Here is an 18,501-nt window from a genome sequence, read left to right as displayed (position 1 = left end):
AGCATTCCTCCCTGAAGAGAGAGAGGGATACTCCATCTTCTTTGTTTAAGTGTCTCACCTAGAAGTGATTCCCAGACTGAGCCTTTTGGAGCTATTCTTGAGAGCAATTATTTTCCTTCTTCTCACCCCCTTCATCTAACAAAAAAAGCATATCTCTCCTCTGGAACGTGACTAGTTGCGGTGCTTTTTAAAGCTGTCGTTTCTTAAAGTCGTGATTTTGTTGGTGGTGTTTTCCAGCAGCATCTGTACTGCCTCCTAACCTGTGTCTTCCCTCCTCTGCTGGATTTGCTCTGGGGCTTGCGGGGGCAATGGGAAAGGTGCTTTTGTGTGTAAATCTTCATGAAATCAAAACAGTCTGTACTGCAAGCAGCGCTCTAAAAATGTGTATTTTTTTACACACACACACACCCCAACACACACACCTACCCACGTTGGAAGTATGTTGGAACATTCTTTTTTTTTTACAGGTAGCCTGAAATTGTGTGGGAACTGGAGTATGATTTGAGTTAAAGCAAGCACTGGTGCTGAATTGGTTTGTAGGCAGTTGTGAAGAATGTGTGTTTTGGGGGGCTGTTTTGGTTTTTTGTTGTTTTGTGGTTTTTTTTTCTGGACCTTGAAAATAAGGAGATGCTGTTTGCTCCTCAGCCTGCGTCCTGTCTCCGTCAACCGCATCTCCCTCTAACTGTGCTGCCTTATGTAAGAGCCGTTGGACTGGGGGGGTGTGAACCCACGCTGTGTGAGTTGCTGAGCGGTATCTGCAGGCTGTGTCTTGCTGCTGACATGGTGCCTGGGGCAATGTGATCTGCTTTCTAAAAAAACCCTAGGACTAAAACACAGAAAACCCCTAAAAAATAACAACAAACCAAACCAAAACCAACATAAAAAAAAAACAAACCTCCCCAAAATCAGCCAAGATAGCAAACTACGTTTGCAGGTGTCATGGGTGGCTATCGAAGGTTTGGCTTGTGAATAATTCAGATCTGCAGATGCATTTCTTCTTTTTTCTCTTTTTTTTTTGTTTGTGAATGTTTTGTGGCTGATTCTTTTTTTCCCTGCTGAGTAGATGATGCTTTAAAAGTGAAACGTGAAGAGGAGCCGGGCTGTCTGCAAACAGTTGGCATCTTTGCTGACCAGTGACAGTCAGAGCAGGTCTGGAAGCATAAGAGGGGCACTGAAATCGAAGGGCCTTTTCCTTTAGGATTTGGCTGTGCCATGTATGTTTGCCATATATGCCATGTATTCCTACCTCAGAGGTAGGAAAGGATTGCTCTCTCTTGGGAGCCAGGGTGGGTGTGCTGGGAAGGGGAGATGCAGGTAACCAGTGCATCGTTGGGCATGGGATGAGCAGGGGCTCACATACCAGGCCTCCAAACGCCACCTGGGTGATGCTGCATGTGGAAATGGGAGTTGCAGCATTTCCAAAGCTCTCCAGAGGAGAAGCCAGGCCTTGCTGTCAGGAGCACAGGACTTGCCATCCCAAGTGGCCCTGCCCTGGGGCAGGGGGTGACTGTCTTAACACAAATACTATGCAGGTCTAACTAGGGGAAGAACACGTTGAGAAGATGAATGTGTTTCAAAGGCAGGGCTGATCTGTGGAAGTGCTGAAGAGTGATTAAAGGCTGCAATTAATCGAGAAACCTGCTTGTCTTCTTGGATGATGCTTAAATCTGGCCCAGCTATGATCTCATTTGTATGAAAAATGTGAACCACCATTTGGCTTGGAGAGACCTGTATTTCTGCACTTAATCTAAAATATTCTTTGCTGTGTATCTGCCCTGTGAACAAAGGATTTTTTAGGAGCCCCTAAATGGCAATCATGAAGCTGAAGCCTTCCCCCCCCCCCCCCCCGATTTTGTTGGTTAGGAGGTGTGTGTGTTTAAAGTCGTGCTGCCAAGCTTGCTCTCATGCAAGTGAATCGTGGCTGGTGTAATTTTTAATAGGGTATAGGAAAGAGATGGGTCTAATGTTACGCAAATGCATAGCAAGGGAGATGTCTATTTCTTTCCAAGCTCTTCCAGCGGAAATCCCTGGCAATTACAATGCAGTTAATTCTTAAATAGGGCTGTGGTCTTTTTTAGGACTGCACTGAAGAACTGCTTTGCAGCCTGTTGACCTTAATAAGGGAAATATTTCTGTAGAGACATTGCCAAATTTGTGCTCAAAAATGGAAGCGCGGTCTGGCTGTGTGTCTGGTTGCGCAATCTGTGTCGTCATTCATGAAACTGGTGGTGCATTCTTTGTTCATCCAAAATTTTCATTGGAATCCCCTTCAAAGAGGGGACTTGGTTGTTCATGAGTTGAGGATTAATCCTTGCTTTTCCTCTTCTTCCCTCTGTCCTGCGCGTGCACCCTCTATAACTTCCATTGATAATACACACAGAAAATTTCTAAGAACAAGCTAGTGTGCATAGAATTGGTTAATAAGAATTGGGATTCTGGATTCAGTCTTCTGAGGGTTTATTGCAAACAAACAGTGAAAATAAGTGATACAGAAATGCCTTGATGGGTTCCTTTTAAGGAAGTTTTCATGTTTGAAAGAGTTTTGTGGCTGGGTGAAATAGTAATTGAATTGGCATCTGAGCTGGAATCTGTGTGCTTTGAGGCTGCAGTCATCCACTTGGCTGATAAGCCCTGCCAAGCTAAGAAAGGTATACCCCTGCTTGGAGTGACCAAGAAGAATAGTCCACTGCTCCAAGACAATGAGACCTCAGTTGGGTTGTCACAGGCATTGTGAAATGCTGCAATTTTTGTATGTGATATTCTTTTAGCCCCTAGACTGAAGGACTTTTAGGTTGTTCGTGTCCCATAAGCTATTAAGTGACTTAAAATTGGTGGATTGGAGGTCATTTGCTGTCTGTCTGATAGTAGACACATGTGCTTTGTTTGGACAAATGTGACTGGATTTTCTAAGCTTGCTTTCAAGTGCACCTGCTGACTTCTCTGCTGCTGTCTCCTCTTGCCCTCTGCTCGGCAGGGTCTGGGCCACCCTGGGCTCTTCCACACTGTAGTGTGCACAAAGTGTCCTGATGTCTGATGTGTGATCCTTTTGATGTTTGGAGTGGTGGTGGGGGAGGGGTGAGTTTGACCAGTGGTTTTCCTTTATTCCTGCTTGTGAAGTTACCTGTGTGAACACAGACATAAGAAAGCCAGGGACTTTGTCCATGGCAAAAAACAGGCAAAATGGTGTCACGAGCAAGACAAGGTATTCTGGGTTTTCACAGATTAAAAATGTAACAACAGACAAAAAGCCATGGGTAATACTGTGTGTGAGCCTAGCAGCCCCTCTCCAAAAGGATGCTGCAAAGCCATTGAGGAGCTTTGAGAGATGCTGGAGGACTGGCAAGAGGTGTCCTGTGGAGAGGAAGTGTGCATCTCCTGCCTGCCTTGCTGCCCCCTTCCTAAGGTGTCGGAACAGGGAGGAGATCATGAGCCTCTACTCTGCCCGTCTCCCACATCAAAGGTGAGTAGAAGCAAGGATTACATGCCAGTCATCTTCAGGGGTACAGATGGAGGTATCATAGTGTAACTTACCTGTGAGACTCTGTGTCATGGCCAGGGCAGAGCTAATTCTAGGCCACCTTATTCATGTGATTGGAAGTGAACCATGCTCACCATCCGTTGGAGTCAAAAGCAAGCACGCGCTCCCTTGGTGGCTGGGATGGAGTCAGGAGATGGAGAGGTGGAAGATCCCATGGTGTGTCATGATGTCAAGTCCCATGCAAGCTGAGGAGAGAGCAGGCGAGACTGGTTTTGTCAGAAGGGCTCAGAAGTTGCTCCAAAATCTGAGCTGCCTCTCTATGAAAGGCTGATGTCAGATATCTAATTGTTCTTTGTAATTAAATTGTAAGCAGTTGTGGTTTTTCACAGACAATTGCAGTAGAGCAACACCTGCTTGTTACACAGCCTGATGCTGGCATTTGGCAGCCTTTTATTTTCCCTGTTTGAGGGTGGAGTCTTTTTTGCCTGACTTTCAAAGTAGATGCTGCAGCTGTTTGGGGCTGTTGTCACGTTATCTTGAAGGTTGTGGCTTCAGCAGAGTACTGTGGCATAATCAGAGACAGTAGGGCAAGACCTGAGCACAGTGGGAGCACTGGACGTGGATGATCTGGGTGGTAGGAGAAAGATGAATGAGGCCTTGTGATTCAGGAGGAGAAGAGAACAGATCAGTTGCTGAACCTGGGGAAGCTCTAGCACCGATTATTGAGCTTACCAAGAAGAGCTGATTTCTGTGATGCTGAAGCGACAACCTTGAGTGGTGTGACTGTCTGTACATAATGGTGTAGAAACACGGTCTATTTACCACCAGGGATTCTTAGAGATTTCCTTCATGTTAAGCATGGTGAGCATTTGAGGTCCTCTTGGTTGGTGGCTGTGGTAGGGCATCTTCTAATTTAACACATTCAGGAAAGAGACAACAAACATTTCATGGTCTTGGAGGAGGCAGAGGAATTGCCAGAGGAAGAGTGTGGTGTGTAGCATGGATGGCTGCCGTGGAACTGTGCCTAGTGGGGTGTAGGTGTGGGAACCAGTCCTTGGGGAGAACTGGAGTAGCCAGCACAGAGCTGGGCTTGTGCCTGATGGCCTGGTTCAGGGTTAAATAGGAATGGGAGGAACAAACTCAACCATGGATGCCAGAAGAGAGGCAGAGGCTTTGAATTGCCTTCTTAAAGCTGTCCTGCTGCCTGCAGTGTCTGGTGACCTTGTATTGCTGCATGCATTGCTTTGTGTGTTCAGCAGTTTTTTTCTTAAGGCTCCTAATATGGAACTTACTGAAATTACTTGAAATTAGGATGGTAACATACATATTTAACACTATTTGAAGGAATACTCTTCCTTATGCAAAAAGTTCCTACACGTTTCTGCTAAATGAAAGGTTTCCTGGTATGTCAGCTTGGTACAAGAAAACTCTGGGTTTGTTCCATAATAGCTTGTCTTGCTCTGCCCCATTCCTCATGGGAATCGTCTCTGGACTTTGAGCTGCCATCACTGAACCAGGGAAACACTGGATTTGGTTGAGTGGATCTTTTTGGTTTGGTTAGTGAAGCAAAGCAGAGTTCTTGGCCTTTAATGCATTACTTTTTTTTGTTGTTGTTGTTTGTGCTTTTTATTTTTACAGTCACTGAAATTTGTCTTTGCAGGAGATGACCTGTAAAAGAGACGCTCAGTATCAAATGATTCTTTGTTTCATTGCATGATAACTATTTAAAAGCTGCTGGCTGTGGGGGTGAGATGAAATGTTAATGTAGGATTTCCCCTCTCCAGAGTCAATTGGTTACATGAGGACTGATTTGTGCTCTGCTTCAGCACTCTGTGAACACAGATGTCATGAAATGTCCTTTGCTTCCTGCTGTGTGCACGCATTTCTGGTGGTGTGGTGCCTCTTTCTAAAAACACATGTGGAAAGTTTTTCCATGTAAGTTTGGTTGAGATGTATCATGTGCATGATCCACATGCAGATACATTGCAAGGTCCTACTCCTTTTGCATCTCAGGAGAGGATGGCTGGAAATCACCGACAGTGCTGAATCTTTGTTGCTTTTTGGTAATGTTGAGAACATGTTACTTGACATTGGGATAGAGCTCTGAAAAACAAGTTATCAGTTTAAAAGCAACATATGAGTGCATCTATTAGGTAATTCTGTATGCTGTGGCGTCTTGTTGCATTTGCATTATTAAGCAGGTAATTGTGGTAGCCTAGCATGCTCTCCAATTAGTGATTTGCTAATAATAGTGCAGGGTAGTTGTTTGGCTCTTGAAAACAATTTGCCAGGGGAGAAGGGAGGAAATGTATTTAATGAAAAGTTCTGTGTCAGATTTGAATTCTTGAAAGTCATCAGAGTACAATTATTTTTTTTTTACTTTTTTTTTTTTTTTCCCCCTTCTGCCCTGAGTAGAGGAATAATAACCTCTGCAGATAAGTAAAGAAAACTGTGGTTTGGGGGGTGAATACAAGACAATCAGTTACTTCCTTTTATCTCCCTCTCCTTTCCTTGCTTGTGGTAGTTGCGCTTGCTATACAGATGTGGGCAACTGTGAGAGTAAGCAGGCTGGCTGGTGCCAAATAAGGTCACCTCTTCTCAGGTGAGCTTGTGGGATGCCAATTTAAAGATGTACTATTGAAGGAAGCACCTTGTAGGGACAAGGAATGGGGAGGGAGTCCTTGAAGTCTGTGTCAGTTATAACAATCAGACTCTTGCTACTGCAAACAAAATGTGTTGGTGCTTCTGGCTAGCTAAGAACATATCCAGGTCTGAGAAAGCAATCCAGCTGGGTTGTAGGAGCCTCAGCCTGCCTCCTTGGTCTGCTATACGGTGATCTCCTTGCCTCTACAGCAGAAGAGCTGATGGGATTCTGGTGACCACAGTGTGAAGGAGCTGTGTCTCATACAGAAGATGAGGAGGCATTGTCATTTTTAGAAGCTGTTGAGTGGATGCACTTTACAGCCTGTAATGGGAAGATCACCTGTGTGGATGCAGCCCTTGTTCCAGTGGAGCAGCTGGGAGAGATTTGTCCTCTAGCAGTTTTTGTTGGGAACCAGATGTAAGAAACTGGAGTTGGGGGATTCAAGACCTGTGAAACAACTGGCTGGCTGCGTTTGGGAGAAGTTTTATTTGGGGAGTTCAGTTGGACCATCTTTGAGGGCTTATGGCTCTGCCCCAGCAGGCTGCTGGAGAATGAAGTCATATTGTACTTGTGGTATTTTCCTGGCTAAAGCTTTGTCCTGAATGTGCTGATCGGGTTGCCAATGTGGTCAGTGGCAGTGTAGTTTAGGACTGATGCAGGCTCCATGGTTAAGGGTGACTTGCCTGTGGCCAGTGGATGGAGGCTGTGTTCGAACGGAGCTGTGACTGCTGGAGTGCCTGCCTGCTGGAGTTGGTTGTGGTTTAAAGCAAAACCTTAATTTCAGATTTGTTTTTTTCCCAGTGGTCATTCTCAGGAGCTCTGTGCTTCTCCCAAAGGTATAATGAGTACACCTACTTCATGGTTTTAGCAGTGACTAGGTTGGACTCCTGTGAATGGGTGTGAAACTGGCCTAGGACCTACAGACTTTACAAGATAACATTAATTTTGAATTGACAGTTCAGCATGGCAAGGTCTGCATGAACCAGACAACAGCTTTGAGGTGAGCTAGGCACTTCTGTGGGGAAGTCCATTAGGCTTAGCACTTTGTGAGGATCAGGCCAAACTGAACTGTGGAGGCAAGTAACCTTCAGAGCAAAACAAAACTGCATCTCAAATCCTGTTCAGACCTGCCCAGTTCTGCCACATGCTGACTTGGAGGTGATGCTTGAATACTCCGTGAAGGAGCTGTATTGTTCTTGATCTAGGTTACATTGAATTGTGCTGATGAAATGATGGGAGCCTTCTGCTGGGTTTTTGTTAGTGAGGTTTCACAAGCTTGGCTAAGTTCATCTCTGTAAGGCCCTTTATGAAAGTGATATCAGGGTATCTTCCCCTTTACCCGGTTTTAAGGTGGATGCATCCAAGCATCGAGTTTAGATAAGCATTTTTTTTTTTTGTGTTACATGAGAGGGAACCCAAACTGGCCAGACCATTTTGGGAGACATCCCTGCTCCTTCACCTGATACCCATCGCTTTCTGTAGAGTTTTCAGGCTCCCCCTGTTAACGGTGTAACAGGAAGGAAACAAATAAAGGTACAACAATAGTAGGATAGGGATTCGTGGACCTCAGTCTGTGATTGATGATAAAATTAATTTTGTAGGTTTTTGTCCTAACAGAGTGTAAGATTGTGGCACACTTTGCTCAAGACTTGTCTCTCAAATGATCTGTGTGTCGTAACTTTCCAACTCTGTGTGTTGAATTTGTCTTGGAGCATGTTCTTTGCATTTTTAGCAGGTGTTTTCCTCTCCAGCAACACAGTGAGCAGTGGCCTGTGATAAGGGATAGTACCTGCCCTGTAGCAGGGTAGGGTTGTTGATTAGCTTCCTAAAAAATGAATAGGCCATGGTTTCTACAGCACCCAAATCTGCAGGGGTTGGCTTGGGACAGAGGTGCTCGACCTAATTTGCTTCACAAGTGTCTGGCTGCTGTTTCTGCCATGTGAAACCACGCAGTGGAAAAATATTAAAGGTGAACACAGTGACTGGATCTTGCTTGACTTCAAGAGACACTTGCAGCACACTTTGTGCCTTTGTATCAATGCAAGGCTGGCAGCAGAGGACTGCTAAAGAGGTTGATTTGTCCCAAACCTACCCCAAAACAAGTGTCCTCCCATTGAGTAAGGCCCCTTGCTATATAGTCAACAAGCAGAGGGTGAGCTTCCTGCAGCAGAAGAAACATGCATCTCTATTGTGTGGCCTCTGAAACGTTGTGGTGGACGTAACAGAACTGCAAAATTGTCCTGCAGCACAGACCGAGAGTGCTGCATGGTGCAGCAGCATACTGCTGCATCTCTAGCTGTTGCTGTGGAGCTCTGTTGCTGACCATTTAATACCTTTCTTCACTCAGTGTGGCCACCTCCTTAGATGAAGCAGTTGGGTATGGATGGCAAGCAATTTTTCTCTGAACAGGTAATGTTAGAAAGCAAGGACTTAGCAATGCGCAGAGCCGAAATCACAGGCAAAGAATGTACGGTGTGGAGGATGGAGAGGCGGGGACCTCTGTCTGAGACTGGCTGCCTGACATCAGTCTTTTACTGTAAGTATTCCTGTTGCCTGTGTTTGGATAGTTTTCATCACTCTTATTAAAATTCTCAGATTAATCAAGATCAATCAAGAATGAAGGACCCAAAAATGGGGTAATGGCTGGGGATAGTGATCCATTCTGAAAAGCGGTCATCTCATGCTGACCATCCTGATATTTGCATTTGTATCTTTCCACTCTCCCTCTGTATTTATACTATGTATGACTCGCTAGTCTGTACACATGTTCTCCTCTACTACATTATGGGGAAGAAGAGCATAATTGTCAAACTGCTAACATTTGCACTTTTCAGGATTACATCCTCAACAGGGAGCGAGATGCAGCTGTATTTATTGCAATGTGTGATCGGGAATGTCTCAATGTATTTTTGCACAATTCATTTGTGTTTTCCTCAAAAAAGGGCTGAGCAGCTGGGGCCTTGTCTGTCTGTGAGCAAAGGGGACGTGAGGCAGCTATGAAAGTGAGATGTCCCCTTCCTTTTGTAATGCCTCATCCTATTCTCTATCTGTGAAGTGAGGAGTGGCTCACAGGAGCAATGACCTTCCTTAGCAGGGGGATTTAGTCATGATGAGACCCACAGGAGCTGGAGCAGAAGAGATGGTAAGGAGGCAGCTGAGCTGCTCAGCACGGTTGGGAGATCTGTAGCATGGAAGGTGTCTTGCAAATTGCAGACTTGCCCAGGAGCTGCCCAAGGGCACGGGGAATTGTAAATCCAGACAAACTGGTGTCAGACTGAGCCAACAGTTGTGTGGTACCAAACTTTGACTCAGTGGTGGCAAGCTGTTCCTGGGCTCAAACTGGTTTTAAAGAGCACTGTGGGTTGAGGGTACAGCTGCTGGCTTGGCCTCCGCTGCCTTAATGTGGGCTCTGAGCCAGCCAGCCTCCGTCCCACCGTTACCCCTTTTGAGTAACTCCATCTTGCACCACCGCATTGCTGGGCAGCCTGTCCAGGAGCAAGCAGTGAGAGCTGGGATGATCAGTACTGGCTCAAAGTAATCTCCACGTAGTTTGGAGACCATTTGGATGGGTTGGCTTTCCTGGGGAAGCCTCATCTGGGCTGTATCTTCAGGAAGCCAGCATGCTGTGTCCAGAGAGGAGCAAGCAGGCGAACCTTTCTCTCCACGCTGCAGAGGCATCCCAGGCACGGGGGAGAGGCACAGACTTACCCTGTTGATAAGTCTGTGCTGTTGCAAGGAGGGGCAGAGGGTTTTGTCTGTGTTTCCTCTGCTGGCCTGCATAGGGCTTCTTCCCTCCTTGCTGTGCACGGCTGTATTTTACAGGCAGAACTGCTGGATGGGGTCAAATGTGCTTGGTGGCAGGTTTCCAAACCAGGGAGTCTGCAGCAAGCACCAGGCCTACTTACACACGTTGTGTAACCAGATGAGTTTTCAGCTCCCTGTGCATTTCTCTAAATCTTCCTTTTGAACAGGCTCTTTCTTTGTCTGAGTGAGATTTTGATGCTCTTATTTCAGATAATGATGCACGCACTGCATGTGGAAAATTCTTATGTCCAAATGACTCTGGTTTATCAAAGCTGCTAAACTTAGGAAGTCTATCAAAAAAGAGCTTCCCCTTCCTGTGATCTGACATAACATTTCGTGGTTGCTGTTATTTTTACTATGGAACAGCTTAAATCTATTTTGGTTGGGCACTAAGCGATGGCTACAGTACAAAAGACAACATTTGTTTCTGTGAAGTAACGTGGCCGTGCTGCAGCTTCAGGGCTCTAAGGGCAGCCTGCTCACGCTGGGCTCGTGCCAGCGCAGCGTCAGGGCCCCTTGGCAGTCCTGTTCAGCTCTCTCGAGCCCTGTCCGCTCGACAGAGGGTCTCTGGCCCTCCCCACCTTGCTCTGGGGCTCAGCGCTCTGTTTAAAAAAGGTAGCAATAAGCCCTTTGCTTGGAGAGCAGTTAACTCTTTCAGCGGCTTGGAGGTGTAGTGAGTGGCAGTGGTGATAAATTTTAGCACCCCCTCCACACTCTCCATCTATGAATTCTCAGAAGAGGCATAGGGAAGATGGTGTGTCACTGTCACCAAAGCAGGGAGACAACTGCATGTGCAGTGGGAGTTTGTGCAGGAACCAGTCATGCCTCTAGCTTCACAGGTCTCTTTAATACACAGAATTCCTTTCACTGTACCCTGTTATGGGCCAGGACTGAGCCATCCCAGGCTTGAAAATGCACTGCTGGAATCATGGCCTGCTGAGCACCTTGAGCTCTTGGTGTCAGGAATATATAATTCAAGCTTTTGAATTTTACTGTTGGGTGTTATTTTTTTTCCAAGTCAGATTCTTCTTTGTTAAAGCTGGATCTGTGGAGCTTTGAGCTTGTATTTTAATATAGCTGACTGCTAGCTTCAGCTGACTTCTGACTTGTTTCCGAACATCCCACGCCTTCTTTCACATTGAGATGGGAGTGAAGGCAGACAACTGGGACATTGGGAAGAGATACCATGGCTCGCTGGCTACAATATCCCACAGATCTGCTGAGCAAGAATTTATTTCTTACTTTTTTTTTTCCCAAGCTTCTGGTGGACAGTTATGCAGAAACATTCAGTGTGTGAAAATGGAGGTGATGCGGGCCTCACTCTGGAACTCAGTCAGCTGCAGGTACTTTTGCCCAGCTCTGTGGCAGTGCTAAAAGCCTATGTGGGGATTGAAGCTCCCGTGTGCTTTGTCCTTGCTAACAGGTCCAGTCAGATCTGTGTACCTGAACCTGTACTGTTGGGTTTTTTGTGCAGGGAGTCTTGCTCGCGCTGGTGAAGCAGAAGCCTGTGATCTAGCCTTGGTGACATTTTCATGACAACTTTAGTAAGTGAGAAGTTTGTAATTTCTTAGAGGAACATGCGTGTGCCCAGTGGGAGTCCACAGATTCTGTGGTGATCATCATTACTGGATTTTGGCAAGGTCTTAACCAATGCTTGTGTGGGCAAATAATTCAGCTCAGCAAGCGGCTGCTGTGGTCAGCTTGGAGCTTTCCTAGGGTAAGATGCTGAAATAAATGATCAAGAGTTGAGTCTTGTGCGTGTCTTCTCTCAAGCAGTTTATTTGTGCGTCAAAGGCTCAGCCAAAGTAAAGACTTCTTTGGATAAAGAGAAGTTGGGAACCTTCCTTTGGAATCAGGGCGGCGGGGGGGGGAAGTACCTTTCTCTGTCTTCATTTGTAACAGAAAGCTACCATGAAGCTTTTGAAGCTGCCTGTTATTTTTAACTTGTTCATTGTCCTTCTTTGAAATAAATCACATCTTTCTTCTACAGCAAAAGAGAGCCTAACACGTTATGTACATACATACGTGTTTTGAGTGCCTGCAGTGAAGCTAAAAACAGCGTTACGAAAATGTTGCCAAACAAGGCAAGACCATGCTCAAGTTAGTGATTCACACAGGGATCTCATTTAAAAAAAAATCAAAAAAAAAAAAATCAAACCATTGGGCTGAAGAGGGTGTGATGAGAGGGGATGCTTGATGATTTGGGGAGTCACATTACATCTGTGACTTGGATTTCTGGCATGGCACTTTGCAGGTGCTAAAAAAAAAAATGCACTTCCCGTTAAAAGCTGGCAGTTGCAAGCATGGCTGAGTGTCTTGGGCCAGGCGAAGCTGAGCAGCGTGGCCGTTCACTTGCTGGGTGGCTGCTCCTGCTCCTGAATGGCAGGGTGGATGGTGGCAGTGTGGCCCTTGTAAGGGAGGTTGGGCAGCTTGAGTGCAGTTCTTGCCTGACCTCTAGTTCATTGCCGGTCTGGCATGACAAGCTGTCATGGTTTATGGCACACCCATGGCCAGGCTCCAGGTCAGAGGCTTGTCACTCTTGCTTGTGTTTCCTGAAGCATTTAACAGCAGTATTCCCCTGAATCAGCACTTCTGGTTGAAAGCCATGTTGCAAAACAGCCTCTGCTCTATAGCTGCTGCGTCATGCAAGCCTCGTGCCTGATTCTTCTTATCTGGGATATACTACGTGTGCCCAGCCCCATCTGAGCCTTGCAGGTGAATATTGAGCTTGAGAGCTGCTCAAAGTTGTGGCTGTGCTAGAGATGGCATTTTTGCCACTTGCTCTGTTCTGCTTTATCCCCAGTTGCATAATGTAGCATGATTTGGATAATCCGGTCATCATTACAAAAGGATTTAAAACTCCTTTCTAATCAGAAGTCATTTTTAATAAAGCTTTGCCTTGCTTGGAGAACTGTTCTCTTGGCTTGTGTGTTTAAGAAAAATGCAGGAAGACGAGGGGGGTGGGAGGGAACCAGATCACGGGGAAGGGACACAAGTGCCTCTGGTTCCCAGGCAGCTGCTGGTGAAGTTGAGAGCTGTGGGACGGATTTCCACTAGCACGAAGCATGCAGAATCCTTACGTGTGCAAATAGGAGTAGCCAGTATGTCTGTGCTTTGTCTGAATTTTTCCCTCGCAGAGCAAACTTTCAGTGGTGGTGGAGCGAAGGAAAGGCTCTTTCCAGTCCAGTCTGGCTCATGCTCCCCCTTTAAACTCTCTATACTCAAAACTCTGGTGGTCCTCCAGGGCCTCCTGCATCTCAGAACAAACTGCAATCCTGGACAAAGCGCAGCAGAGGAAGGGATGCTCTTTGCTTCTCTTGTAATGGCCTTCTGTGTGAGTTTGTGTGTGATTGACCTTATTTCTTTGGTTGTTGTTGTACCATTGTATTGTGGAAAGTGCACTGTCTGAAATAACGTGCGATCTCTGAGTAGCTCTGAAATGTGCCGTCTTCTCCTGTATGCTAGCGTTTTGCCCACTTTCCTGGCAGAAGCCATCTCTTGAGCTGCCACATCTGCTTCATCTCCCCTCAGAGAAAGCCTGGTTGGGGCCTGAACTCCAGCACTGAATGGCATTTCAGAGCAAGCATCCTGCTGATTCCTGCATTTCCAGTACCAATAGTCCTCGTTCTTGGAGTTTCTTGACCATATGCTTAAGATCTCCCTGAGTCTCTCCTCTTTGATCAGTACAAGTAAATGCCTGGGAAGTTTTAAGGTTGCGTCCTCCCAAGGCAGATCCCTCTGAGGGGATCGGTGCTGGGCAGAGGAGAGCCAGCCAGCTTGCAGTTCAGGTGGGTTGGTGAAACATCTGAAGGAGAGGGGGCCAGTGCTGTGTTACAATGACACTGGTGAGTACCTACCTGAGAGTCATCCCTTTGGTGGAAGGCTGCCTGGAGAAAACCAGGAAGTAAAACAGGTTTGCAGCACAAATAGTTAGGGGGCCAGGAAGGAGCTCAGCTCTGTCCCAGAGCTCCCATGGTGGAGCAGGCAGCTCCTGGGAAGGTGCAGAGGGGTAGAGGAGGTGACGGAGGAGTGAAATGTTCTCCTGGCAATGCTGCTGCCTTCCTGGGAGGCTGATGAGTTCTTTACAGCCCTCAGGGCTCCTTCCTGTTTCAGTAGCGAACATGACTGCCTTAGAAGCGATTTTTAAACAGAGAAGACGGATGCTGCAGTTTATTTTTGGGCACTGAGAACCCCAGACCAGATGGCATTTAGCAGGCAATGAACTCTGCAGGAGTTAAGTAGCAAAGCTATTGTTTCTGAACTCGCATGACTTACCATTTTGGAAAGTGTTGCAGTGGCAAAATAAAAAGTAGTAAGAATTGGTTTCAGCAGAGGTAGTTAAACAATCTATAATCTTAAGTCCATAAATAAGCACTTTGCCAGGGGGGAAAGGTGTTTGTAAGCAAAAGCTAGTCATTACTTTGATTTACAGCCATTAGTTGTCACCTGTTTGGATATTAGGGAATGAGAGGGTTCAGAGAAGAATGGGTAAGTGATTGGAAATGCTGAGGAATCACCACAAAAAAAATATATAAAAGATTGGTTCTCATCCCCTCTGAAAAAGGGGACAAGTTAGAAAAAAATTTTGTAAAGCTATTAATAGTAAAAGGACAGACAGAGCTTTGTTCTTGACTGTTGAACAATGCAAAGCCAGCAGCTCAGTGAGGCTTCAAAGATGGCAATTTTGGTAATAACAAAAATACTTTAAACCAAGCGAATGGAGAAGATTTGAAACAGTACTCCACCTCTGTTGACATTGGGGAAACTCAGGCTCTGAGCTCTGTGGAGTGCTGCTTGGTCACAGCCATGTGCACCAGCAATGCTTTTATAGAAAACGCCAGCCTTACCTGTGAGACCAAGAGGAGAGTTGGCCACTGGTCTCAGTGCTCTGCTCCTCTGATTTCAGCCACATAACTTCACACAAATCTACATCACACTCTGACTCACAAGGAAGGAACGCTTGACCTAAGGATGTAGTCATGAAGCTTCAGTAAAGGGAAAAAATATATGCAGAGAAGCAAGTTAGATCTGATGCCCTTGTAATTAAGGAAATTTCTGTGATCTTGCAGGTTCCTACTCAGCTAAAGCCATACCTGTGGTCAGCATGTAGTGTGGTGTTAGTTATTAACTAGCAGGAAGCAGGTAGCTTTGTAGGAAAAGCACCGAGGAGGCATTTTGCTCCAATTAAGCACAAGCCTAGAATAAATTTTGTGATGTGCATGCATAGGTCAAATTCCACAGTAAAGTGGCTTCAGTAGAAAGTCATGTTAATAGATTAAAATAGGGATCAGTTCAAGTTGGTTCAATTAACAGTTAAAACACTTACTTAATTTAACATTTGAGCCTGAGTGGGACTTAGCAGTGGTTAGACTTTGCTCCTTATACCAGTTGATGATGAAGAGGGGGGAAAAAATAATTTGTTCCTTTGGTTAAGTGGGCTCTGTGGTTGTCCTGCTGAACAGGGAGGGTTTTAGAGTGACCCAAATAGCTTTACAGAGGAGTATTGCACACGCATCTCACCTTAAATGATCTGGAAGAGAATACTTACCACACAGGTTTGAAAATACAGCTCCCTCTAGTTTGCTGAATGCACTGAAGCCTTGGAATGGCCCTAGGGCAACAGCAACTCATGGAGCCAAATTACTTTTACCCAGGAAGGAGTTTATTTAATCTCAGGGAAAACTGTTGGGCAGCACATGTACACACACGTCTTGCATGTGTGTTTTGGTTTGGTTTTTTTCTTGGCTTGTGAAGGGCAGGCAAATTGGAGAAAAACAAACAAAGGATTGTTGTGTTAGAATGTAAAAGGCTACTACAAGGGAAACTGCAGGTCTTTCGCTCCCCAGCTGGACTTTACTGAAAGCTTGTTCCAGAAGAGGGACTGCGTAACCAGGATCCTACCTTCAGCTGCAGCATGCATGGACATCTTGTGGGGAAGAAGCAAGCCACCTTGTCCCAGGTGTTCTCTCAGCCTTTGTCTGTCCTCAGCACAGGGATCTGTCTCTTTAGTAATGTTTAAAGACACTGGTCTGGTCTCTTTGTGAACCCTCGTGAGCTTCTTGAATCTACAGTGTGTTGCAGCAGGGAGTTCTGCAGCTCAGGTCAGGTGCTGGACCGCTTCCTTTGGTTTTCTTTGCACCTCGCAGTGCATGCATAGAAACTTCTTCGTTCTTGTGTTGGAGCAGGCAGAAAAACGATCAGCCAGTTCTGGGTGCAATGTCGTAGCCAAACTATTGTGAGGAAAAATGTCTTTCAGTCTTGCCTAATTCTCTAAATTTAGCAGAGGGGCAAGCTGAGACTTGGCCTTGCCTCACTGCTTGTGTAAGGCTGGAAGTCCACGGGAATGAGTTTTGTAAGACCCCCTCCAGGGGTTGGCTTTTCATGTGCCAGCTGTTAACGTGTTGTGACCCAAACACAGAAATCCAGAGCTAGCAGGATGCTGACTAGTCCTGGCAACTCCCTGCAGACCTTGGTGAATCCTGCCTGTTAACTTTGCTTATCACAGTAATGGCTTTGAGAGCTCTTTTAAACTCTTTGTTTTTCCTTTAGTGGCACCTGCAGCACACTAATTGTCTGGATGAAAGAAGGCTCAGTATTTCTTCTGTGATGGCGTTGTAATAGCTTTGGAATTACTGTTTGGAAAGGTGGGCTCAGGGCTGGTGGGAATTGTTGCCATTTGGACTGGCTGCAGCTGGTGGTGTCTAGCGTTTGGGTGGATGCTCTGCATGCAGTCGTACCTTGCTGTTTCTGGGTGAGAGCAGACAGGTCAGGGATGGCTGCAGCTTTCTCTCCAGCTGGTGCTTTGCCTTGGCAGATACAGCTGAAGGCTGGAATTAAAAATAACCAAAAGGTAGATTCTGGGCTTGGTTACTCAGTGACAGGCCTGTTTCTATTCTGGGATGTAGATAATTCGCACTGAGCTCATTATACCATGGCTCTCCCTTAAAATGCCTTGAAAATGCCTTGACAGTCAATTTCGTTCCAGCTAATAAGGTCCTAAAATGTTAATGAAGCAAATCAATTTTTCATGGCTTTGTATTGCGGTCGTCTTAAAGTGCTGTGTTGCAGCCTGCCAATTCGAGGAGCTTTTTGGTATTAGAAGGGCAGCAAAATATTCAGCAATTTGGAGGATGCTTTGTTTTGTATTTAAGGTTTTCCCAGTGCCCCCTCCCATTTTGCAGAGCCTTTATGCTGTGCTGTTTGCTTGTCCCCTTTGGTCGCTTCCTTTCTCCAGTGTCTGCTCTGGTCACTCATGGGCAGAGGTGGCTTGCTCCCACCTTCCCCGTTGCACAGGTAGAAGAAGGATGGAGTGCCCAACAGAACAGGTAGAGATGAAGCTGAACACGGGAGGCTACTCATGCTGAAATACTATTTGAAATAGGTGGATTCTGGTGGGACAGAGTGGTGAAATGGCATCATGTTTACTCCCCACTCCCCTGTGTTTCCGGGGGGGCGGGCGTTGACGTCAAAAGTCACAGCCTTCTCTCCTCATGACAAGGAGACACCTTTTGCTGAGATGTCGGTGCTACCTGGTATAAATGCTCTCTGCGCTCAGTATTTCGTGAGTTGTGGAAGGAGAGATGTTGCATGCGTCGTGTAGCCATTCTGCTGGTGGATCAATTACCCACACTGGTTTAGGAATAAGTTAGATGTCAACGATCCTTCATTTCTCCAAGCTGCTTATTTCAAACTGTCAGAAGGAGACAGAAGGGCTCAAACCTTTATGAGTGCTCCTGGAGTTATTTTGATGGAGCTGTTTTGATGACTTCCTACTGCTCTCTCCATTCTGGTTTGTGAGTATGGAGATAGGAAGTACCAAATTGTGTGGTTTGGGGAATGTGTGGGGTTTTTTGATTTGCTTTCAATTGAATTCCAGCTCTAACTATAATTAACTTCTATGTGCCTGAGAAAAAGATAATTAACTAATGTTTTGGGGCAAACAGAGTTTTCCAAATTTTATACTTGGAAACCACGTACTGCCACACTGGTAAGGGATGATCTCAAATAACTCATGTTGGGGAAATTAGTGGATGAGATGTAAATTGGCATTTTGAATAATTACCCTTCTGTAGCTGCTGAGTCGAGTATCCAGAATGCTTTCCACTCAAGTTCTTCACCCAAAGGTATACTTGGTCCAGTGCCAAAGGCTTCCCCGGAGCTTTTGCAACCACTGAGGTGTGTCAATGTCCTCTTCTTCTATGACAGTGAGGGGTTAAGTCTCTAGCTTGTGACCTCTCCCCTTCCCTGAGTGGCTAAAATTAGAGATAGCGATTGCCAGGTCCAGCATCTGTCTCCCTGTGTCTCCTGGGTAGGCCTTGCAGAACACCTTACCCTTTGGCACAGCCTCAGGCTTCCCGCCAGAGTGATTAGCCTGGTGGCTCCTTGGGTAGGAGGTAAAGGAGGTGAAGTGCAGAGTGATCTCAGCTGTGGTGAGGAAAGCTGCTTGGGCCTGAGCTGAGCAGGGTGCAGCATCTGCAACGGGTCTGGGGTTCCTTGCCTGGGGAATGGCAGCTCTAGGTCCTGAAGCTTGACCTAGACCCGTCAGCTCCAAGCTGAAAAACACTCCTGCCTGTTT

General features: G+C 46.0%; 1 protein-coding gene across 6 annotated transcripts in view; it reads left to right on the top strand.

Moving 5' to 3' along the window:
• The window catches only part of MFHAS1 (multifunctional ROCO family signaling regulator 1), a 35,393-nt gene that overhangs the window by 3,916 nt on the left and 12,976 nt on the right, over positions 1 to 18,501 (top strand). Inside the window, exons 2-3 of one of the 6 annotated variants that reach the window (XM_054203313.1) lie at positions 468 to 532; positions 3,222 to 3,460. The exons of 3 other annotated variants lie outside the window; for them this stretch is intronic. In XM_054203313.1, coding sequence (XP_054059288.1) covers positions 468 to 505 — 38 coding nt within the window. In that variant the 3' untranslated portion in view covers positions 506 to 532; positions 3,222 to 3,460. 2 more of the 6 variants (XM_054203314.1, XM_054203311.1) reach the window with 2 other exon arrangements.

The sequence above is a fragment of the Rissa tridactyla genome, chromosome 5 (genome assembly GCF_028500815.1).
Source record: "Rissa tridactyla isolate bRisTri1 chromosome 5, bRisTri1.patW.cur.20221130, whole genome shotgun sequence".
In the NCBI taxonomy this organism is placed as follows: Eukaryota; Metazoa; Chordata; class Aves; order Charadriiformes; family Laridae; genus Rissa; species Rissa tridactyla.
This window is presented reverse-complemented; position numbering and strand designations above follow the sequence as displayed.